General features: G+C 37.5%; 1 protein-coding gene across 1 annotated transcript in view; it reads left to right on the forward strand.

Annotated features, from left to right (window-relative positions):
- The first annotated feature begins 497 nt into the window (after positions 1–497).
- HSPB7 (heat shock protein family B (small) member 7) overlaps positions 498–18,589 on the forward strand; it is a 119,184-nt gene continuing 101,092 nt past the window's right edge. Inside the window, exon 1 of the mRNA XM_044080519.1 lies at positions 498–838. Within this exon, the coding sequence (XP_043936454.1) occupies positions 652–838 (187 nt within the window). The 5' untranslated portion in view covers positions 498–651. The remainder of the gene's footprint in view (positions 839–18,589) is intronic.

Consider the following 18,589-nt stretch of genomic DNA (forward strand, 5'->3'; position numbering starts at 1 on the left):
TATATATATATATATATATATATATATATATATATATATATATACACACACACACAAACACACACACACACACACACACACACACACACACACACACACACACACACCACACACACACACACACACACACACACACACACACACACACACACACACACACACACACACACACACACACACACACACACACACCACATGCACATAAGCAGCATATAGACACACACTAATGTTTTCAAACTTCACATGTTTTCAGATGAACAAAATTTCCACACTTTAAAATTAATTCTTTTTGTCAGGGGCTGGGCTTTCTTCCATACTGCTAGACTCGAATGCCAGCTATGGGGTCAGATTCCATTTGTTTGGAGTGTCACTGCAAGCTCTCATCAGTTAAAGTTTCCACAACTGCTTCAGTGATGCAGAGGGTAAACTAAAATTAGAGCTGTTATCTCAGGCAAGCCACCAGTGACTGTACAGAGAGCTTTATAAAAGAAGCTGTTAAGAGGTGGTGACTTACAGTGCCAGCATATAAGTTCAGACAGCAGCTGTAAAAAGCCAGCAGAAGGCACGTGCTAGCTATAGCAGCAGTAGCAGCAGTCCTTTCCAACTTTGTTCTGTTAAGGGTTGTATCTTTTCCATAGCCACCTGCTTTCAATGAGCTTGCAGTCTTCTTCCTTCCGATCGGAGCGCAGTTTCCACCAGAGTTCCTCTTCTTCATCTTCTTCTTCTTCAGCCACAGCTGCACCCCTGGACCAATACATGGAGAAAACACGAGGAACAATCTTCACAGATGATTTTGGGAACTTTATGAGGCCAAGGAATGAACCCATAGGCTTTGCAGGTATGTCATTTTAAAACATGTGCATTTGTTTAATCTTCCCCTGTCAAAAAATATCCACTAGTTAAGAACTGCTTTTCTTCAGTGGTGACTGGAATTATTAGTCTGGGTAAGGGACTTGTTAAATCACAATGTATGGACGTAATAGTTCTTGGAATCAAATCTCAACCCACAGAATATAAACGTGATTCTTAGTGAGGTATAAATGGGCATAACCAGGTCATGAACATTAGAGTGTCTCTGCCTCAGGGGTTATATGAAAAGAACATAGGTCAGGGGACATAGCAATAAAAACATGCACCTTAAACATACATTTTGCTCTGGAAACTCATTCTCCTTCTTTTTAGCCTTGAGGAATGCTGCCAGGGCTGAGATGTAACAAGAAAACTTTTGCCTTTTAGGGGTTGGAAGAAATGCTTGTGTGATGTATGTCATCTGGCTTGATGTCAAACTCAGTTAATTCTAATCCGCTTGTATGCAGCCTTTTACTTCCCTCTCTGTTCACATACCACTGAACAGTATGTATAAACTAGAAATAAACATCAGAGGAGTAAAGCAATCAAAAGCTGAGGCTCCAGATAAGAAACTGTGTCCTACACTCATCTGTGTCATTAGAATCGTAAGACCCTGATTAACCAGCAAAGTAGTTGAGCTGTGTCATCATGGGGAAAAAATGTAAATTTTAGTAGTCATGGAGGAGATCTAACTATAAAAAATGCATATGTTACACTCTACCACCCTTAGTGCTGGCATGAAACATTATGAGCTTATGACAATGAAGCCCATAAAGGTCATTTCATTAAAATGTGTCCATTTTCAGTCATAATTGAATGGCACTAGTTCATGTGGCACCATTTTAATAGATGGCGATGTGAGATACATGCCCTTAAAAGGTTCCATAGGTGAAACACTGTCTCCAGAATGGTTCTTTATGTGAGTGAATGAATGAATGAATATGAATGGGTGTGTTTGTCAGTAAGTGACCATTTCTATGCTTGTGGACAACAAAATACCCTGAATTTATTTGCCCATGTTATGTTAACACCCACACGTATATTATCCTCCCCATACATACATATCAACAAACTTGCACATGCAGGTAGAGACACATATATGTATGCACATATTCATATAGATAGGCATAGACAGACAGACATACACACATTCATGCATTCACACATGGACAAATCCAGACACACACACACACACACACACACACACACACACACACACACACACACACACACACACACACACACACACACACATATATATATATATATATATATATATATATATATAGAGATAGATATATATATATATATATATATATATATATATATATATATATATATACATGTGTGCATACACACACACACACACACACACACACACACACACACACACATGAAGAGACATTTTATATATATATATATATATATATATATATATATATATATATATATATATATATATATATATGCATACACATACGTACATACAAACACACACACACACACACACACACACACACACACACACACACACATGAAGAGACATATACTCCCTTCAGCCAAACCCGCACATATACAAACATACATGCTGAAACATATATATACATATACATACACACACGCAGACACGCAGACACACATCCTCATTGTCTTCCAGTGCAATACACCTATACTAGCTTCCACCTAGTATTAAAACAACCAAATGTAACTTGCTTTTGCTTGTAGCATTAATGTAAATTGTATTTTTTGGGAGATCTTTTTGTACTTGCACTGTCTGACTCTTTCCGGATATACGAACATATAATTACTGTTAAGACATTGGCAGACTTCTCTATTCTGTGCGCAAGTTGTCACTAGCCATTTGTAGCTTTGTCCACCCATTTAATTTGTATCTGTATTCTGTCTGTGTTATGCTAATTTAAATCTTTTGAACAGAATTTCATAGTGTTCTCTAGTAACCTGTTTGATATTGCCACCACCATTCTTTCAGTGAAAACATATATCACTGCATCCATGATAAATATATGAGAGCTTCTGAGTGCAACATTAAATCCTTAAGGATTTTTGCAGCTGTTGTAGTATTCACCAACTTTTCACTTGTTTTATCTATTTTTATTATACATTGCATAAGTTGCAATGCTTTTACTTGTGATACTGAAAATAACAAACTATAAAAGCGATGTTTCCATGTTGCCATTTTCTCCCCTATTAAAATAATTATACCAAGTAAGAGAGGGCAAAGGTGAGACAGCTCTCCCCCTGTGATCACCCACCAAATAATGAGAACTACTCACAGGAGTTATGTCTGCCAGCATCAGTAACAAATATATGTTATTATTGTAACAGAATACCTTTGCAACTTTATTAAATTATTTGTTACTTTTATTTGGACTTGGATGAAAGATTGTAAGTACAAATAAGTGTGGTAAGCATGTCTATATTGAAAATTAGAAAGTAAATCTCTCACCGCTTCTGAAGGGGGGATATCAAAGTAATGATGATTTGTTTCATCTGTTCTCTTAAGGTAATGACATCAGCAAAAATGTCTTTCAGTCAAGACAAATGAATTTTACCCTCTCGGTTCTCAGTGTTACTGTACAAATAGAAGTTGTAATATACAAACTTGTCACGCTTCCTCTTTAAGTTATTTATGTTCAGATGGGCATATTCAATTTGCAGTGGATGTCACAGCAAGAATGCTTTCACTGCACAGATGGGGATATATACAAATAGATTCATTTCACTTGAGATGAAATGTTTCAATTAAAGAACATAGGTATGCTGTCTCATGCTACACATACTGTACATGATAGGTAAATAAACAGGTGCACAGGGCTGGCAGCAGCTATGTTCTAGTACTATGATTTGTAGCTTGCCCCTTTACCAGAAGCTTTCAAACATCAAATGTACTAACAGCAGCCTACCAAAGGTTTAGGATAATGTCTAAGGTTAGGAGAAGGATGATATCACTTTGTTAAACTGCCTATATAACACGTTATGCAGCACATTTCCCATTCACTTCAGTGGAACTCAGCCTTACATTAGGCACCTCATCTGGTACTAAGATGTTTTGTAATGAAATATCTGTATTAGGTACATTCTTGTAAGGAACAAATGTAACATGTGGAGGTAACTGCTAGCAAAAGCACTGACTAAGAATACATGACAATATAAAACTACTACAGCTGTGAAGAAAATGTCACATTGTGCTGCATTGAGATAAACCTTACAGAACAAACATTGCTGATATTGCTGGCAAATTGTGTGTTTTCATTCATATTTCTACAGAAAGTCAGATTAAAACAATGAAATACATTACTGAATTTTATGAAGATCTCTATTTGAGCTGTATAGGCGTGTTTTCATTCGCAATTATTCCATAAGAGGGACCTGCACATGTCAAGGTTTGAACAGATTTTAGTTAGGAAATAGCACTTGTATTGTTTTTAAAGGACAGAAAATCAGGGGACTGCCATCACTTGACTTTGAAGTAGTACAGGGCATGTTCATTTATCTGCATAGGCAACAGTGAACATGCAGTTCCATTGAGATATATATTGTATAGATGGAAACAACTCTTTCCCCTCAGGTATGACACCTCCAGAATGTGTATGTATTACTTTAACCATGAGAGGTATGTCTGGGGTTTCTTTTCCCACATCTCCGACCATACAAACACACACAGAAAATGCTTAATTTTATCAATTTATGAAATTAGTATTCCATCAAGTAATGCTGATTTTGAGTACTTGAGGAACAGCTCAAAGGTCAGCTGCTTAATATCTGGTAGTTGTTTAAAATGCAAGTTGACCAAATGAGGTAATCACCCTCTGTGCCTTCCCTTACCCTGGAGCACCATCCTCGGAGCTGAATAATATCAAGTTGAAGAGTGCAAAGTGTTTTTTTTTTTCTTTTTCTTTGTTTTTTATTATTAGTCTAGTATTCAATAAAATTGTTCTTGATTCTGTGCCATGGAATCTTAAAGCTATTAAGTTCATTATAGTGTTTTGACCTGTGATATCATATCTGCTGTGCAAATACAACATCAAATCAAAGTGGCAAGCTATAGCTAGAACATAGAAAATAAGTGGATTTTCACAGGCAAGAGATAAATACAGTGAGCACCATAAGCAATACTTTTTCATCTGATATATATATATATATATATATATATATATATATATATATATATATATATATATATATATATATAAAATAAGTTTATAATGAAAAATTGTATTTAGTTTGATCAAAGCACAAATCATTAAATAAACTTATTGGCAATTACTATTAATTTTAAATAAAATCAACAAAAAAGTAATTGCAAATGTGAAACAGTCAGTTATATTTGTGATTACAAAAAGAAAAACAAAAAAAGCTTTTACATGGGGAGCTTCCCAACTACCCCTATCCCTACGGGGGGAACTCTGACCCCAGATCTCTGGAATTAAAATAGACTAACTCCTGGGTCACACAGTGAAGAAAAGGGAAAAGCCTTGGCATTATGTAACAGACAGTACAATGAATTTTGACCATTACACAATTCAAACAACTGTGGTACCGATGAAAAACACAAGCATTTCAGCACGGAATAAAAGGCACACAGCAGTAAATCTATAGCACTTGTATATTTCTATATATATATATATATATATATATATATATATATATATATATGTTACATAGATATATGTGTGTTTGTTTGTGGTCTACATAATATCCTAACTCCATCACAAATCTGTTTCATTTGGAATATAAGTTAAAAATAGTCTTTAATGCCACTGCAGCTGCTCATTAGAGCAGTGTCTAACTAATATGCCACTGCTGTAAAACATCAGAGCTATGAGACAGATTTTGTACTTTTGTCAGTAGTATTATCATTGGTCTGAATAGAGACAAGGCACTACCTTCTGACCACAGGGAGCCATTTTAATCATAGACATGTTTCCAAAATGTATCTGACAAGTTTTGATACCCTAGGATTATTTTAAGGGGTATATGTATGCTTGGGCATAGGTGGTTAAGCATTTACATGCTGCCTTTGTCTAACAGAGACATAGGTGCCAGATTAGGTGTACACTTCCGACTCCTCATCCACTGGTCCACATTACACTTGAATCAGGTTAGGGAAGACTTGTGTTTCATATGGATGGGAAACCTATTTCAGAGAAGGAGTGGTCTTTGAGACAAATAATAGTCTCTCCAATATGTCCTATTTATTAGAACCCTAGATTGGGTAATTCTGATGCTATTTGTGTGCAACAGGTCCATCAAACTGGGATCAGAAGACTCTTAGTAGGGAAGACATAAATCGCCTCTCTGCAGTCTGTAGGAGACTGTGAGGGGCTCCATGTAAAACATGTTGTTTACACTCTGTGTTATTTTTGTCAGGAACCTCTGTGGACACTCCAGTTGTTGAATATGCCTGGTCAGGTACATACCAGGGGGAGGGGGAGCATTGTGCACATTTATAGGTCTGATGAAGGCTGTGTACACCAGAACAATGACATCCTTGGACCTAGATGCCATACCCGTGGTCATAAGTTTCTCAACATAGAATGATTACTTTACTACTTTATAACTGGTGAGGTGCCACAGGGATCAGTTCTCTTCCTTATCCTGTCTAGCATTTACTTTGCAGACAGTCAAGACAATATCCCAGAAGTATGGTTGGTCAAGTTTGCTAATGACTGCAAAGTGGACACTACTATCCTGTCACCCACTGATACAAAACAGATCCAGCAAGGGTTGGAATATGCACATACATGATCTATCAAAAACGGTCTCAAACTAAATAAAAAAAATTCCGCATAGTAGCATTTGGCAGGAAAGTTGCTCTCACTAAATATGTTATGATCGTTACTCCTCTTCAGACAGATGCAGTCATAACAGACTGGGGTAGTTACGTGGATAACTCCCTCTCATTAGATTATCATGTTTCCACCTCAGTCAGAAAATTCTTCTGTCTGGCACAGGTGATTTCCAAAGGAATATCTTCAAGATCCAAAGAAGTTACCCTATCCCTTTACTCGTCCCTTATCAGACCCATCACTGAACACAATGATCCTTTGGTATGTACAAATCCACACATATTGTTCAATTGGAAAAGTCCCAGATATTAATATCCAATAAAATTAAAGGTCTTAAACCTTTCAAATACCCTGATAGATAAGCACAACTCTCTTTATACTCAATAGCCTACAGGTTGCTGCGAGCTGACCTGTGTCTTGCTTTTTATGCCATGAAAGACCCAGTCTTATTTGATCTCCTATTTATTTGCAAAACTAGTGGCCCTACAAAAACGCTTACTAGGAGCCTTGTTTTACTCCAACAAATAAACAAGACTCACTGGAGAGATATGTTCCTAACTCAGCATATTCCTAGCATATGGAGTAAGATACCATTACAGGTCAAAGTACTGTTTTGGCTGCATTTAAGGCTAGTCTTGATGACTGATAGGTAGACAAAAATTTGCACCGTGGTTATCATGTACAACCTTGTTGAATTTGGGATGTGATTACTGTTAAGTGCTTCAAAAGGGTCTGCTTAAAGGTGCATATGTCTAGGTATCTTATGATCCCAGTGATCAGTTGCCTACATCCCTCTCAACTGTCCAGATTTTCACAAAATCTCCAGATTTATGCCTCATATTTTGGGACTATTCCTCATAAAATTTTTGGTTTTCTGGCAAATCATTCAAGACTGACGTCAGAAAATGATGGCAGATATTTGAGGTTAGACTTCATACCCTTCAGAAAATGAAAAACCTGTTATTCTGTTAACTTTCTAAGTTTATAAGTGAAATATTTAAAAATCATCCCTATTTTTGGGCCTTTGTACCGCCATTATTTTTTACTTTTTCTAGATTTCTTGCTCTAAGAGGTTGAGCAGTATGCTAGTCTAGTATGTTCCTAAGTTCCTAACTCTGCTGGTGACTGGCTTTTCTGTAGGGGTAGGCTCCATTATCCTAACTTCTTGGGTTCTATCATTGAGCCAGTTAGCTATCCAGTCAGTGACACAGGGGTTTGTACATAATTTTGTAAGTTGGTCTACAATGCCTGAGTGGGGTATTATGTCAAATGCTTTGGCCAGGACAAGGTAGGCAGCATGCACCATTTTGTCCTCATCTATTGCTTTGGTGACCTTCTCAGAGAAATCCACCAGGTTGAGTAGGTATGACCTCCCCTTGATAAAAGCAGACTGGGTTGGATCCAGTGTCTGAAGGCTTCCAATATCATTGTTTAGCATTTTCATGGTAATTCCTTCCATGGCTTTGCTTCTGAGACTAGGCAAACTTATGGGATTGTAGTTACCAACATCCATAGATCCCATAAGTCTGTCTAGTCTCAGAAGCTATACAATAGAAGGAGGAAACTAGTACAGAAAAGAGTAAAATCCCAAGAAGGGAAGACATCCCTGATCAGTATCAACAAGAAAATATGATCCCTCATAAAATCATCCAAGGCGAGCTTAGAAAGAAAAATTGCCAAGGACTCCAAAGATAACCACAAGGCATTCTTTGGCTATGTCAGGAATCTAAGTGGTAATGCTCAGATCTGCTCAGAGTTAGTGCAGAATGGCACAAAATACACTGAACCGACTGATATCACCAACATCCTGGCAGACAGGTTCAGTGCAAACTTCACCCCCCTCTCACCCCCAAAAGGGCCCATAACTATACCAGCAGAATGTAGAGCCCCTGAAATTACAGACACTCAGATTAAAGCAGCCCTCTCCAAAGTCAAAAACACAGCATCAATGGAACCGGACGGTGTCCCAGGCTGAGTCCTACACAAGCTCAAAGATGAACTAACCCCTCACCTAAACACACTGTTCAAACTCAGCCTCTCCACAGGCTATGTACCAATAGAGTGGTGCACAGCAATGGTTATTCCACTCCACAAAGGTGGAGTCACAACAGACCCCGGGAACTATCGCCCTATAAGCCTGACTAGCTTGCAAGGCTATGGAGCGCATCATCATAGAACTTATTAACAGAGACATTGGGAACCTCCAAACACTGGACCCTACCCAGTTCGGCTTTGTTAAGGGCAGATCATGCCTCCTAAACCTGGTGGACATCTTTTAGACAGTTACCAAGGCTATAGACAAGGGAAAGGTGGTACACACAGCCTACCTAGACCTCGCAAAGGCCTTCAACACCATTCCCCATTCTGGTATTATAGACAAGCTCACCAGCCTGAACATAAACCCCTACGTCACAAGATGGGTTGCCAACTGGCTCACGGACAGAACCCACATGATGAGAGTTTCGGGAGCTAGGTCCATCTCTAAAACAGTTACAAGTGGCATTCCCCAGGGCTCAGTCCTAGGACCCTTCCTGTTTGGCATATACTTCTCAGAGGTACAGGCAAGCACAGGAGGACTATGGCTGACCAAGTTTGCAGACAACTGCAAACTCGGGGCTATAATTGACTCTCCAGCTGACACAGACATCCTCCAAAAGGGTCTCACTGAGACGGATACCTGGTGCCAAAATCATGGCCTCAAGCTAAATGCCAAAAAGTGCATAGTCATCCCCTTTGGAAAAAACAAAGTACCCACAAACTACCACATATGTGGTAGTCCTCTAAATACGGAAGACGTAATAAGGGATCTGGGGACCCAGGTAGATAGTAATCTCTCCTTTGATAATTACATTGCCAAAGTGGTTAGAAAATCCTTCTATGTGGCCCACCTAATCACAAAAGGGTTTGCATCCAGATCAAAAGAGGTCATTGTGCCCCTCTACTCATCACTCATCAGACCCATCATAGAGTACAATGCCCCATTTGGGATGTACCTTACAAGACACCTGCAACAGCTGGAAAGACCACAGAAGTATCTCACCAAGAAGATCACTGGCCTCAAACAGATGCCTTATGCAGCTCTACTGAAGAAACTCCATCTATGCTCGGTTGCATACCACCTACTCAGAGGTGATTTCTGCCTGACATACAAGGCCATGTCCAACCCAGAATCGATGGACATGCTCCACCTAAAGAAAACCATATCCCCTCAAGCCACACGCTCTAGGGATCTAAACATCACCACAACAATAAATAGGACATGCTGGAGGGATAGATTCCTGTCCCAGAGACTTCCCATGCTTTGGAACAAGATTCCAATCTACATTAGGCAAAGCTCCTCACAAACACTCTTCAAGAGAAACCTTGATGAGTGGATGGGAAACAGAAAGTTTACCCTGGGGATCACTTCAGTGACTCTGCTGGACAGAGGCACAGGGAACTAATCTAAGGGGGTGCCAAAAGCCAACACATTCTGGCTAGGCTTATAAATTCCTTCAGGCAGATAGCCGAGTACCTACCTATGAACCTATGAACCTATGACCCAACCTTGTGCAGAGGGATGACTGTTGCAGTTCTCCATTCACTTGGCATGAAGCCTGTCGGGAGGCTATGGTTAACCAGTGGTTCTAGTGGTCCTGATAGGTCTGTTTCATGCTATTAATTTGGTATACTGGGATATTATTGGGGCCCATTGATGTGTTCTTAGCCTTGGAGAGTACATTGAGGACTTGTTCCCTAGTAATAGTAAGGAGAGTTATGGTTGAGTGTATTTTCTAAGGGTGTCACGAAAGGGAATGAAATTGAAAATAAAGTTGTTGGCCTGTAGACTCACTATATCTTCCAGCTCAGTATAGGTGGCTCCATTTACAATTAGTTTGGCAAATTGTTGTGTATTGCCTATGAGGTTGTATACATATCTGAAGAATGCCTTGTGATTACTGCTTTGGCAGACTTAATTACCTCCCTGAGTTGCTTGTTTAGATTATTGAGGGAGGTTTTAATTTTGCTAGGCATTACACTTTCCTAGTTTTTCCACAATTTTCTTCATTTTGTTTTACAACCTACTGATTCTGGGATTGCACCAGGGTGGCTTGTTTATGAGTTTATCCTTTTTTATACAGCAGACATAGACATAAGCAGACTAAGACAGGTCATACACAGTATAACTGTTTCTCATCAGCTTTATTATTTTGAGTTGCTAGATGTCTTTCAAATTCAACTTGCCATAGTAAACAAATCACTCTTTCATGGTATGTAGCATTTGTCAATTTACAGAACAGAAATCACAACACTGTACACTGTGAATGTTCAGGGTAGAAATCCACCCCATACCTCCATGTGGATGGCTTCACCCTACCCCCACACTCTTCTGGACTTGCATATATCAATTCCAGGATTGCACAGCCATGGATAGCAGTGAATTTAACCATTCCCTTTTCTCCGGGTATGTGTGATTTCTGAGTGAATTCAAATGCCATAGTCTGCAGACACCTCAGTATTCACTATTCTGGGAACTGCACGTTGGAACAAATTTTAAGTGAGCTATGTAGACCCATCATTTTTAGTCACTGTAGTGTATGCACGGTAAAGGAAGTAGTGAAGTTTTCATGCAGCTACTATAGATCTCAACAAAGGCATTGACACAGGTCAAAATGGTGGCAGAGCATAATTGCCAGTTTGAAAACGGCTGTCAGACAGGCTTTTGAGTGTTACTGCTATATGTCACAATGGGACTAGAGTACTGCATCATAGTGTCTGAGAGTAACATGGCTGACAGACAGATAAACATATGTGGCAGTGATTTTGGTTATGGTGATACTGCTGAGCAGTGGCACAGACCTGAGACAGGTGGCATGATACCTCATTACTGACATGGCCACATATCTGATTTATTTGTTAATGTATTTATTTTATGTTTGATAATAATCTGGAAAATACATTAATCCAAAAAGAATCCATTTTAACCAGTACCCAAGCAATAAAAAAGGCCTACAAAACAAAACGAAGTGCACAGAATCAGACAAATAAAGTTGAAACATAGGAAAAAAAATACAGAAGTTACAGCAGTAACTAAAAATGAGAAATATAAACAGCTGCAACCCACCCAATGGTATAGAATGATATTATGGCAATACACTGTCAAAAGCTGCTCTGCCCTTCTCAAAAATACAACCTGACAAAAAGTATGGTTTCATATTAGTACAAGATGGGGGATTCCAGCTCATTGATAGTATTTCTGCACATCAGAACTGTATATAGATCACTTAATGCTGTCATCATGCAGTAACACAGTTCTCAGACAGATGCCCTCTTTTTCAGAGGCAGTGATTTAGAGCAGACTGCTGTCAGAACACTACGTATAACAAAACGTGAGTACCACATATTTTCCACATGGATATATCACTTTGTCATCAATGACTTTACCACTGGACAGAACAGGCCTACAGCACTACATGCTATCAGGCAATATGACAAGATACAGGCACACAATACTTCATCAGTGCAGTTCTCAAAGGACATAAAGGCACCAGAACGCAGTTGTTAGACAGCTATCTGCCTTTTATCTCTGGCACTGTAAGTCTGAGCATTGCACCATCCCAGGAGAGCTCTGTAACTGATATATGCTCTCTCCCTCATTAAATGTACTGATATACATCAGAACTACGCCATAACAATTTATTACCATAAACTAGCAATTTGACCATCATTGCTGTCTCTTTTAAGATTCAGAAAAGCTACTGCTCTGCATGCCATACTGCGATTTTTTACAGTTGCTTTGTAAAATTGTCCTCTGTTCATCACAAAAGTACTTTGATATTTTATGTAGGATTATCACAAAACAATATTACAGAATACTTACATTAAAACTGTTGAGCAGTTACAAACATGAATCATTTTTTAATAATGCAGTTGTCTTTGTTAGCATGAAGTCATCTCTGATGTCATTCCTTCATAGAAGCAAAGGCATTTAATGTAATTTCTAACTGCTAGGAAACAACATTTTATGCATTATATTAAGTGCTATCACCTCCATCCTCCTTGTACAAACATTTATTTCAGTTTGTGTGTTTATTAACCAACTAGTCATTATTAAAATTGTCAGTGTCTTAGACTGTGTAATATGCTTAGTGGTCAGAACTAGAATGTTATGTGAACTAGTTCATCCAGGAATTTACGTCATTGTCATCAAGTACAAATACACAAATAAATAATAACTAAATACTGTCCCTGAGCATGGGCATCATCAGGATGAAATGTATTCCTTTTGATGAAAATTTAAGACTGAAGTTCTCTTGCCTATCCCAGATAGTTGTCAGGGCCAATGTTAATTTCAGTACATTTCAGGAAGATGTGAAATTTCTCAATGAGCTTTCAAAATTCTTCATTAATGAGGCATGTATTATAATTTGACTATTGCATTTTTAAATTTTTAAATGACCCTGCTAAAAAAAATCTGATGGTCAAACTGGATGTGTGATTGAGCAGTTAATGGATTTGTATATATGCGTATATTATCCTAAATGCAAATTTTATGCTACATTTTGTAAATCTGTTCTCATGATGAGAATACACTATAACTTCCATCACTTTCTTCACATCTAGAACTGACATAGCTTCACAAATATGCATACTAGCTCAGAAACTGACTTTGGTACAAATGAAACATATTGGGCCAGATTCCAAAAGGGTTGTTCCTAGTATAAGTAACTTACTTTAGTGTAATGTCTAGCTATAAACAGGCTTACACCAGGGATCAGATTCTAAAAACTTGATCTCAGTGTAAGTGAATTTACTCCAATGTAATAACATAAGAGTTAAGTCACTTACGCTGAGAGCATGTCTTTTGGAATCAGGACCATTATTTTCATTTGCCAGTACATTAAATTTATAAACATTGAACATTAAATATATTCTGCAGATTTGTCTTGCACAAAATACATTTTTTCTATCTTTGTTTTGGATATATGATTAAAATTTGGTATGCTGGACTTAAGTGTTATGGTGTGTGTGCATTTGGCATGTACATGCATGCACACGAGTGTGTGTGTGTGTGTGTGTGTGTGTGTGTGTGTGTGTGTGTGTGTGTGTGTGTGTGTGTGTGTGTGTATTAAAATACTATATTCAGTCAGCAAATGCAACTGAAAGCTTGGAGACACCAGCTATAATGCTAAGCAGAGTCTATGCTTTCAGAAAATATAATAAATGATAAAAACATAGCCAATCGGTAAGGAACAAGGCATGCATGCATAATTACATAAATATGACACATATATTACCATATGTCCAAGAAAATTGTGAGTTATGATCTATTTGGTATATATTTCTCGGGTCTATATTGAAACATCGAATGCTGAAAACAGCAAACAATGTTTCATCTACACATTTTCAGCGAAAGCTGAAAATGTCGAAACCACAGAACAGCGATTTCTTTCCTAGGGAAAGAAATCGTTCCAACCAAGAAAAAAAAAACATTAAACACTTCCACACACATACACATGTACCCTAACCCTAATTGTACCCCCCCAAAAAACAGTAAACAACTGAATACACATATGCACTTAACCCAACCATACATCTAACGGGAAAATAAAAGTAAACATTTTAAAACATATGCACTTACCTTAACCCGCACCCTAACCCTAAGGTCAGTAACTCTTGCACATTTACGTAAACAGTTCCAAACACATACACACTTACCTTAGCCCTAATTCTACCCCCCTAAACAAAAGTAAACAGCTGAAAACACATACACACGTAACTCAACCATACATCTAACGCAAAAAAAAAAAAAACAGTAAACACTTTCATACATATGCACTTACCTTAACCCGCACCCTAACCTTAAGGTCAGTAACTGTTGCACATTCATGCTTAGGAGCTATACCGGGCAAGGTGCCACACTACAGTGCTGAACATGGCAAAACAATGAAGAGGTCAAGTGACTTCTTTCCCAGGGAAAGAATTCTCTGAACAGCCGCTTTGCTGTTTTACCTGTTCGCTCTTTATGTGTCGACGAAAACTCGTTCGACAAAATGCATTTTCGCCTTTCTAATAGGAACCCATATTTCTCAGACCTTCGGGCCAGTACTTTTGAGCTATGGTTAACTATGTTTACAGATGACTGGAAACTGGGTTTTGTTATCTGATCTTCAACTGACTAGCAATTGCTCCAACCAGGCTTAGATCATGTTAACAATTGGTGCAAGGACAATGGTCTCAAATTAAATGTAAAAAATGTAGCATGGTTCATTCTGGTAAACATAACATTTTCACTTACCATATAGGAGATACACCCCTTCAATCAGACACTGTTGTAAGGGATCTGGGTACTCTTGTTGATAATTCCTTATTGGTTAACTATCAAACATCCATAGCAGTTTGGAAAGCCTTTCATTTGCCCCATCTAATTTCCAAAGGCATCTCCAATAGATTTTGACAAGTTTTAAGTCCCCTTTATTCATATCTTATCAGACCCATTATTGACTATAATGCACCTTTTGTCATATATTTATTTAAACACATCACACAACTTGAGAGATCTCAGAAATTCATAACAGAAAAAAAAATCAGTGGCCTCAAAAAAAATCTTACTTATCAGCAGAGACTGGCAGCTTGCTTCTCTGTACTCAGTCCTTTACAGACACTTCCATGGAGATTTAGGTCTAGCGTTTTGTGCCATGAAAACTCCAACCCTATGTGAGCTCCTATTCCTTTGCAGAACTAATGGTGCATCAAATTCTCAGTTAAAGGAAGTAATGATTTATTGGCAGATAAATAAGACACTTTGGCATGATAGACTCATAATCCAACATATACCTCACCTCTGGAATAAACTTCCAGTGCATGTCAAGCAGAGCAGCACCCTTGACACTTACAAGGGAAACTTAGATAATTGAATGGGCAGCGTCAAACTCTCTCCCAGTCAGTCTTGCCTTGCCCTCCTTGAGGCAGAGAAAAATTTTGAATATTATTTCTTGGCTAAGCTTAAAATGATCTTTAAGCTGGTTGCCTAGTAATAACCTATGAACTTATAAAAAGGCAAGTGCAGACCACTGGCATGGTACGCTGTGCAATGTTATCATTATGAAAATCCATAGAAATCCTTAGTGTGGTTGCAATATGTGTAAATATATTTTAATAGTTTAGATTGCTAAAACATCCTTTACTGATTTTTGCAAAAAAAAAAAAAACATGCTAACAAAAGAGAAATATGCTTTCCAAGTACAAAGTAAATTTTGTGCATCGGAAATATGCTAACATAAGGCTTTCTTAAGACATGAGCATGTTATAACTTTTCATTCAAAGTACTGGAAATTAGAAGAGCTGTAAGTAAGTGTTCAATAAAATAAACACACAGAAATAACAAATGATTTTGCAATATGTATAAAAAGCACTCGAGAATTTCTTGTGAACTATTCCATTGAACATTGTTAAATAACGTATAAGGTGATTTTGCTCAGTGACTGAGTACAAATTTGCCATTTTTACATAACTGCAAAATGTAATTTACACATTTAATGGGACAATGTTACAAATACTGTGCTGACCATTGGGACAAATATACTGAAAACTAGCCAGGCTATGGGAAAATTTGTCATAACGTCCTTTAAAAACAGCTATTTGTACTGTACTAATACAGTATAGCTATTTGTACTGTATTAGTTATTTCATTTTGTTGTTCAGCTCCATCTAGTGAAAATGTGTGCATCAAAAATTGAGATAGTCCAACAATTATATGTGCACTTACAGAGGAGACTGCATTGGGAGTTGAGGTAGAAAAGATGGAAAGCAGCAGGTATTTATTTTTGGGACTACAGACAAAAAAGAAAGGAGGATATTTTTCCATGTATCAAAGATTGGTACACTGAGTACCCATCACCATTGGCTATAATGGAGAAAATGTAACCTTGTGTAAACACAGGTCCAAAACAGCAGTAATATAATTATGCAAGCAGGCATTATTTTCTAATTAATATCACTTTGACATATTTTTGTTGTTGTTAAGACAGATGGTAGTATATCATCCAGACAGATAGGTGGCTAAATAGAATGATAACTACTGAGAGAGACAGACAGATAAGAAGATAGAATAAATAGGCAGAGTTTTCCCGTCATACTCTGATGTCATTTTTATCAAGATGGGTAGACAGACAGTTAAGAAGGTAGACAGACAAGAAAACAGATACACAGCTAGAAGTGTAGATAGATAGATAGATAGATATATAGATAGATAGATAGATAGATAGATAGATAGATAGATAGATAGATAGATAGATAGATAGATAGATAATTAATTCCATTAGTAAGGGTGCTGCTATCCCTTCTCCCAGCACCAACTTTTTGGAGGACCACTAACTTCCTATACAAATGGAACAAAAAGGCCTCACATTCAGTCTCTACAGCTGTCATACTGACTGCAGATGTTAGCATACGCTCCCAGTGTAACATTCTGATAGCTCCACAGGTGAACTGGCACATCCAGTGTTTTGCATTATCTCCTCACTGCCATGATGAAGAAAGGGGGCGACAGAGCCATGGAACCCCTCTGCCCAGTGCCCTGGGCCTGTTTTTTTATAAAAGATGACTTGCTGTCTATAAAAGATAGAATGAAATCAGGCTATAGTTTACTTCCATACAAGCTGTATGCAAACTCTGTTTGTTTTTTTATTTTTTATTTATTTTTATATAATTTCGTGAAATTTAGGATTTTTTTTCCTTCTTCTTTTCATGGTGGTGTTGTTTTGAGAATTTACTTTCCTACTGGGAGAAATTTGTGGGTTCAAAAATATGTTTGCCCCAAAGCAAATTTGCTTGAAAATGAAGTCAGGGAGTTATATGGGCATCAAACCAACATCATGCATAGAAAACAAGCCATGAAAGAAATTAATTTATTATACACATGTGCAATGTTATCTTGTCTATTCAAGTAGATAAATACATAAAACAAGAATTTCAAAAGCAGAATGCTCAGTTGTATCCCATAATTGCAATGGTATTGCCTGATATGTAAAGTTTTTTTTTGTTTATTATGTCTGACCCATTTTAACTATTTTTAAGTACTAACCCAGGAGGATTTTATTCACTTACATGAGTTGCCAAAACTAACTCCATATATGCAGAAAGGTTGTGGGAATCATGATAAAGATAATACAATAAATTAATTTGTCACTGATTGCTTTAACCCCTAAGCCACAATGACAGCCAAATACAATATTAAATGTGTGTTTTTAAATTTAAAATAAGTTTTCTTTCATATTTTAATCAGAACTGCTTTCACAGTTAGTTTTTGACACTTCTTCAAAGTAAATTAGCTCCTTGCATGTATGTACTACTTATACAACTGTTTGCTTAATTCTCCAACTACATGAATAGTGCATATTTAATAAAAGACTAACTGGATTGTAATATAGAATATATACATGAAATACACAATACCTGCTAAGTGAGTATGCTGAACAGTACCGTATACATTTCAACATTGCAACTTGGTAACTAGTCTTGTAAAATCACAACATAGTAACTGCTGTTATTCTGTTGCTTAATATCCACTCTAAATGAGTAAACAAGCACTACATTTTGCACTTTGGTATTAAACTAAAATATGAGACAGCAGTCAGACACGTAAGTTAGAGCAGACCATGCTATGAAAATAATTTTATTAATATCATAATGGTATATCACCTGAGCATTTCAAGAACCATGGCTATGAGGTCCATGAGACAAAGACCAAAATGAACCTATCATAATGCTTTCTCAATGCAGCGATTGGATTTCTGCCAGTGATACTGGGATCTGGGATCACAGTAGGAATGCGTGGGCAGGGGAAGGTTAAACATCCTTTTTGTGATCTCTGTCCATGTTAATGGTAGAAGTTGGTCACTGATACTTTACTAGCCACAGTAATGGCTGCAAGCATCTCAAGAATCTCC

This window comes from Protopterus annectens, chromosome 8.part0 (genome assembly GCF_019279795.1).
Source record: "Protopterus annectens isolate FY-2018-M chromosome 8.part0, PAN1.0, whole genome shotgun sequence".
In the NCBI taxonomy this organism is placed as follows: Eukaryota; Metazoa; Chordata; order Ceratodontiformes; family Protopteridae; genus Protopterus; species Protopterus annectens.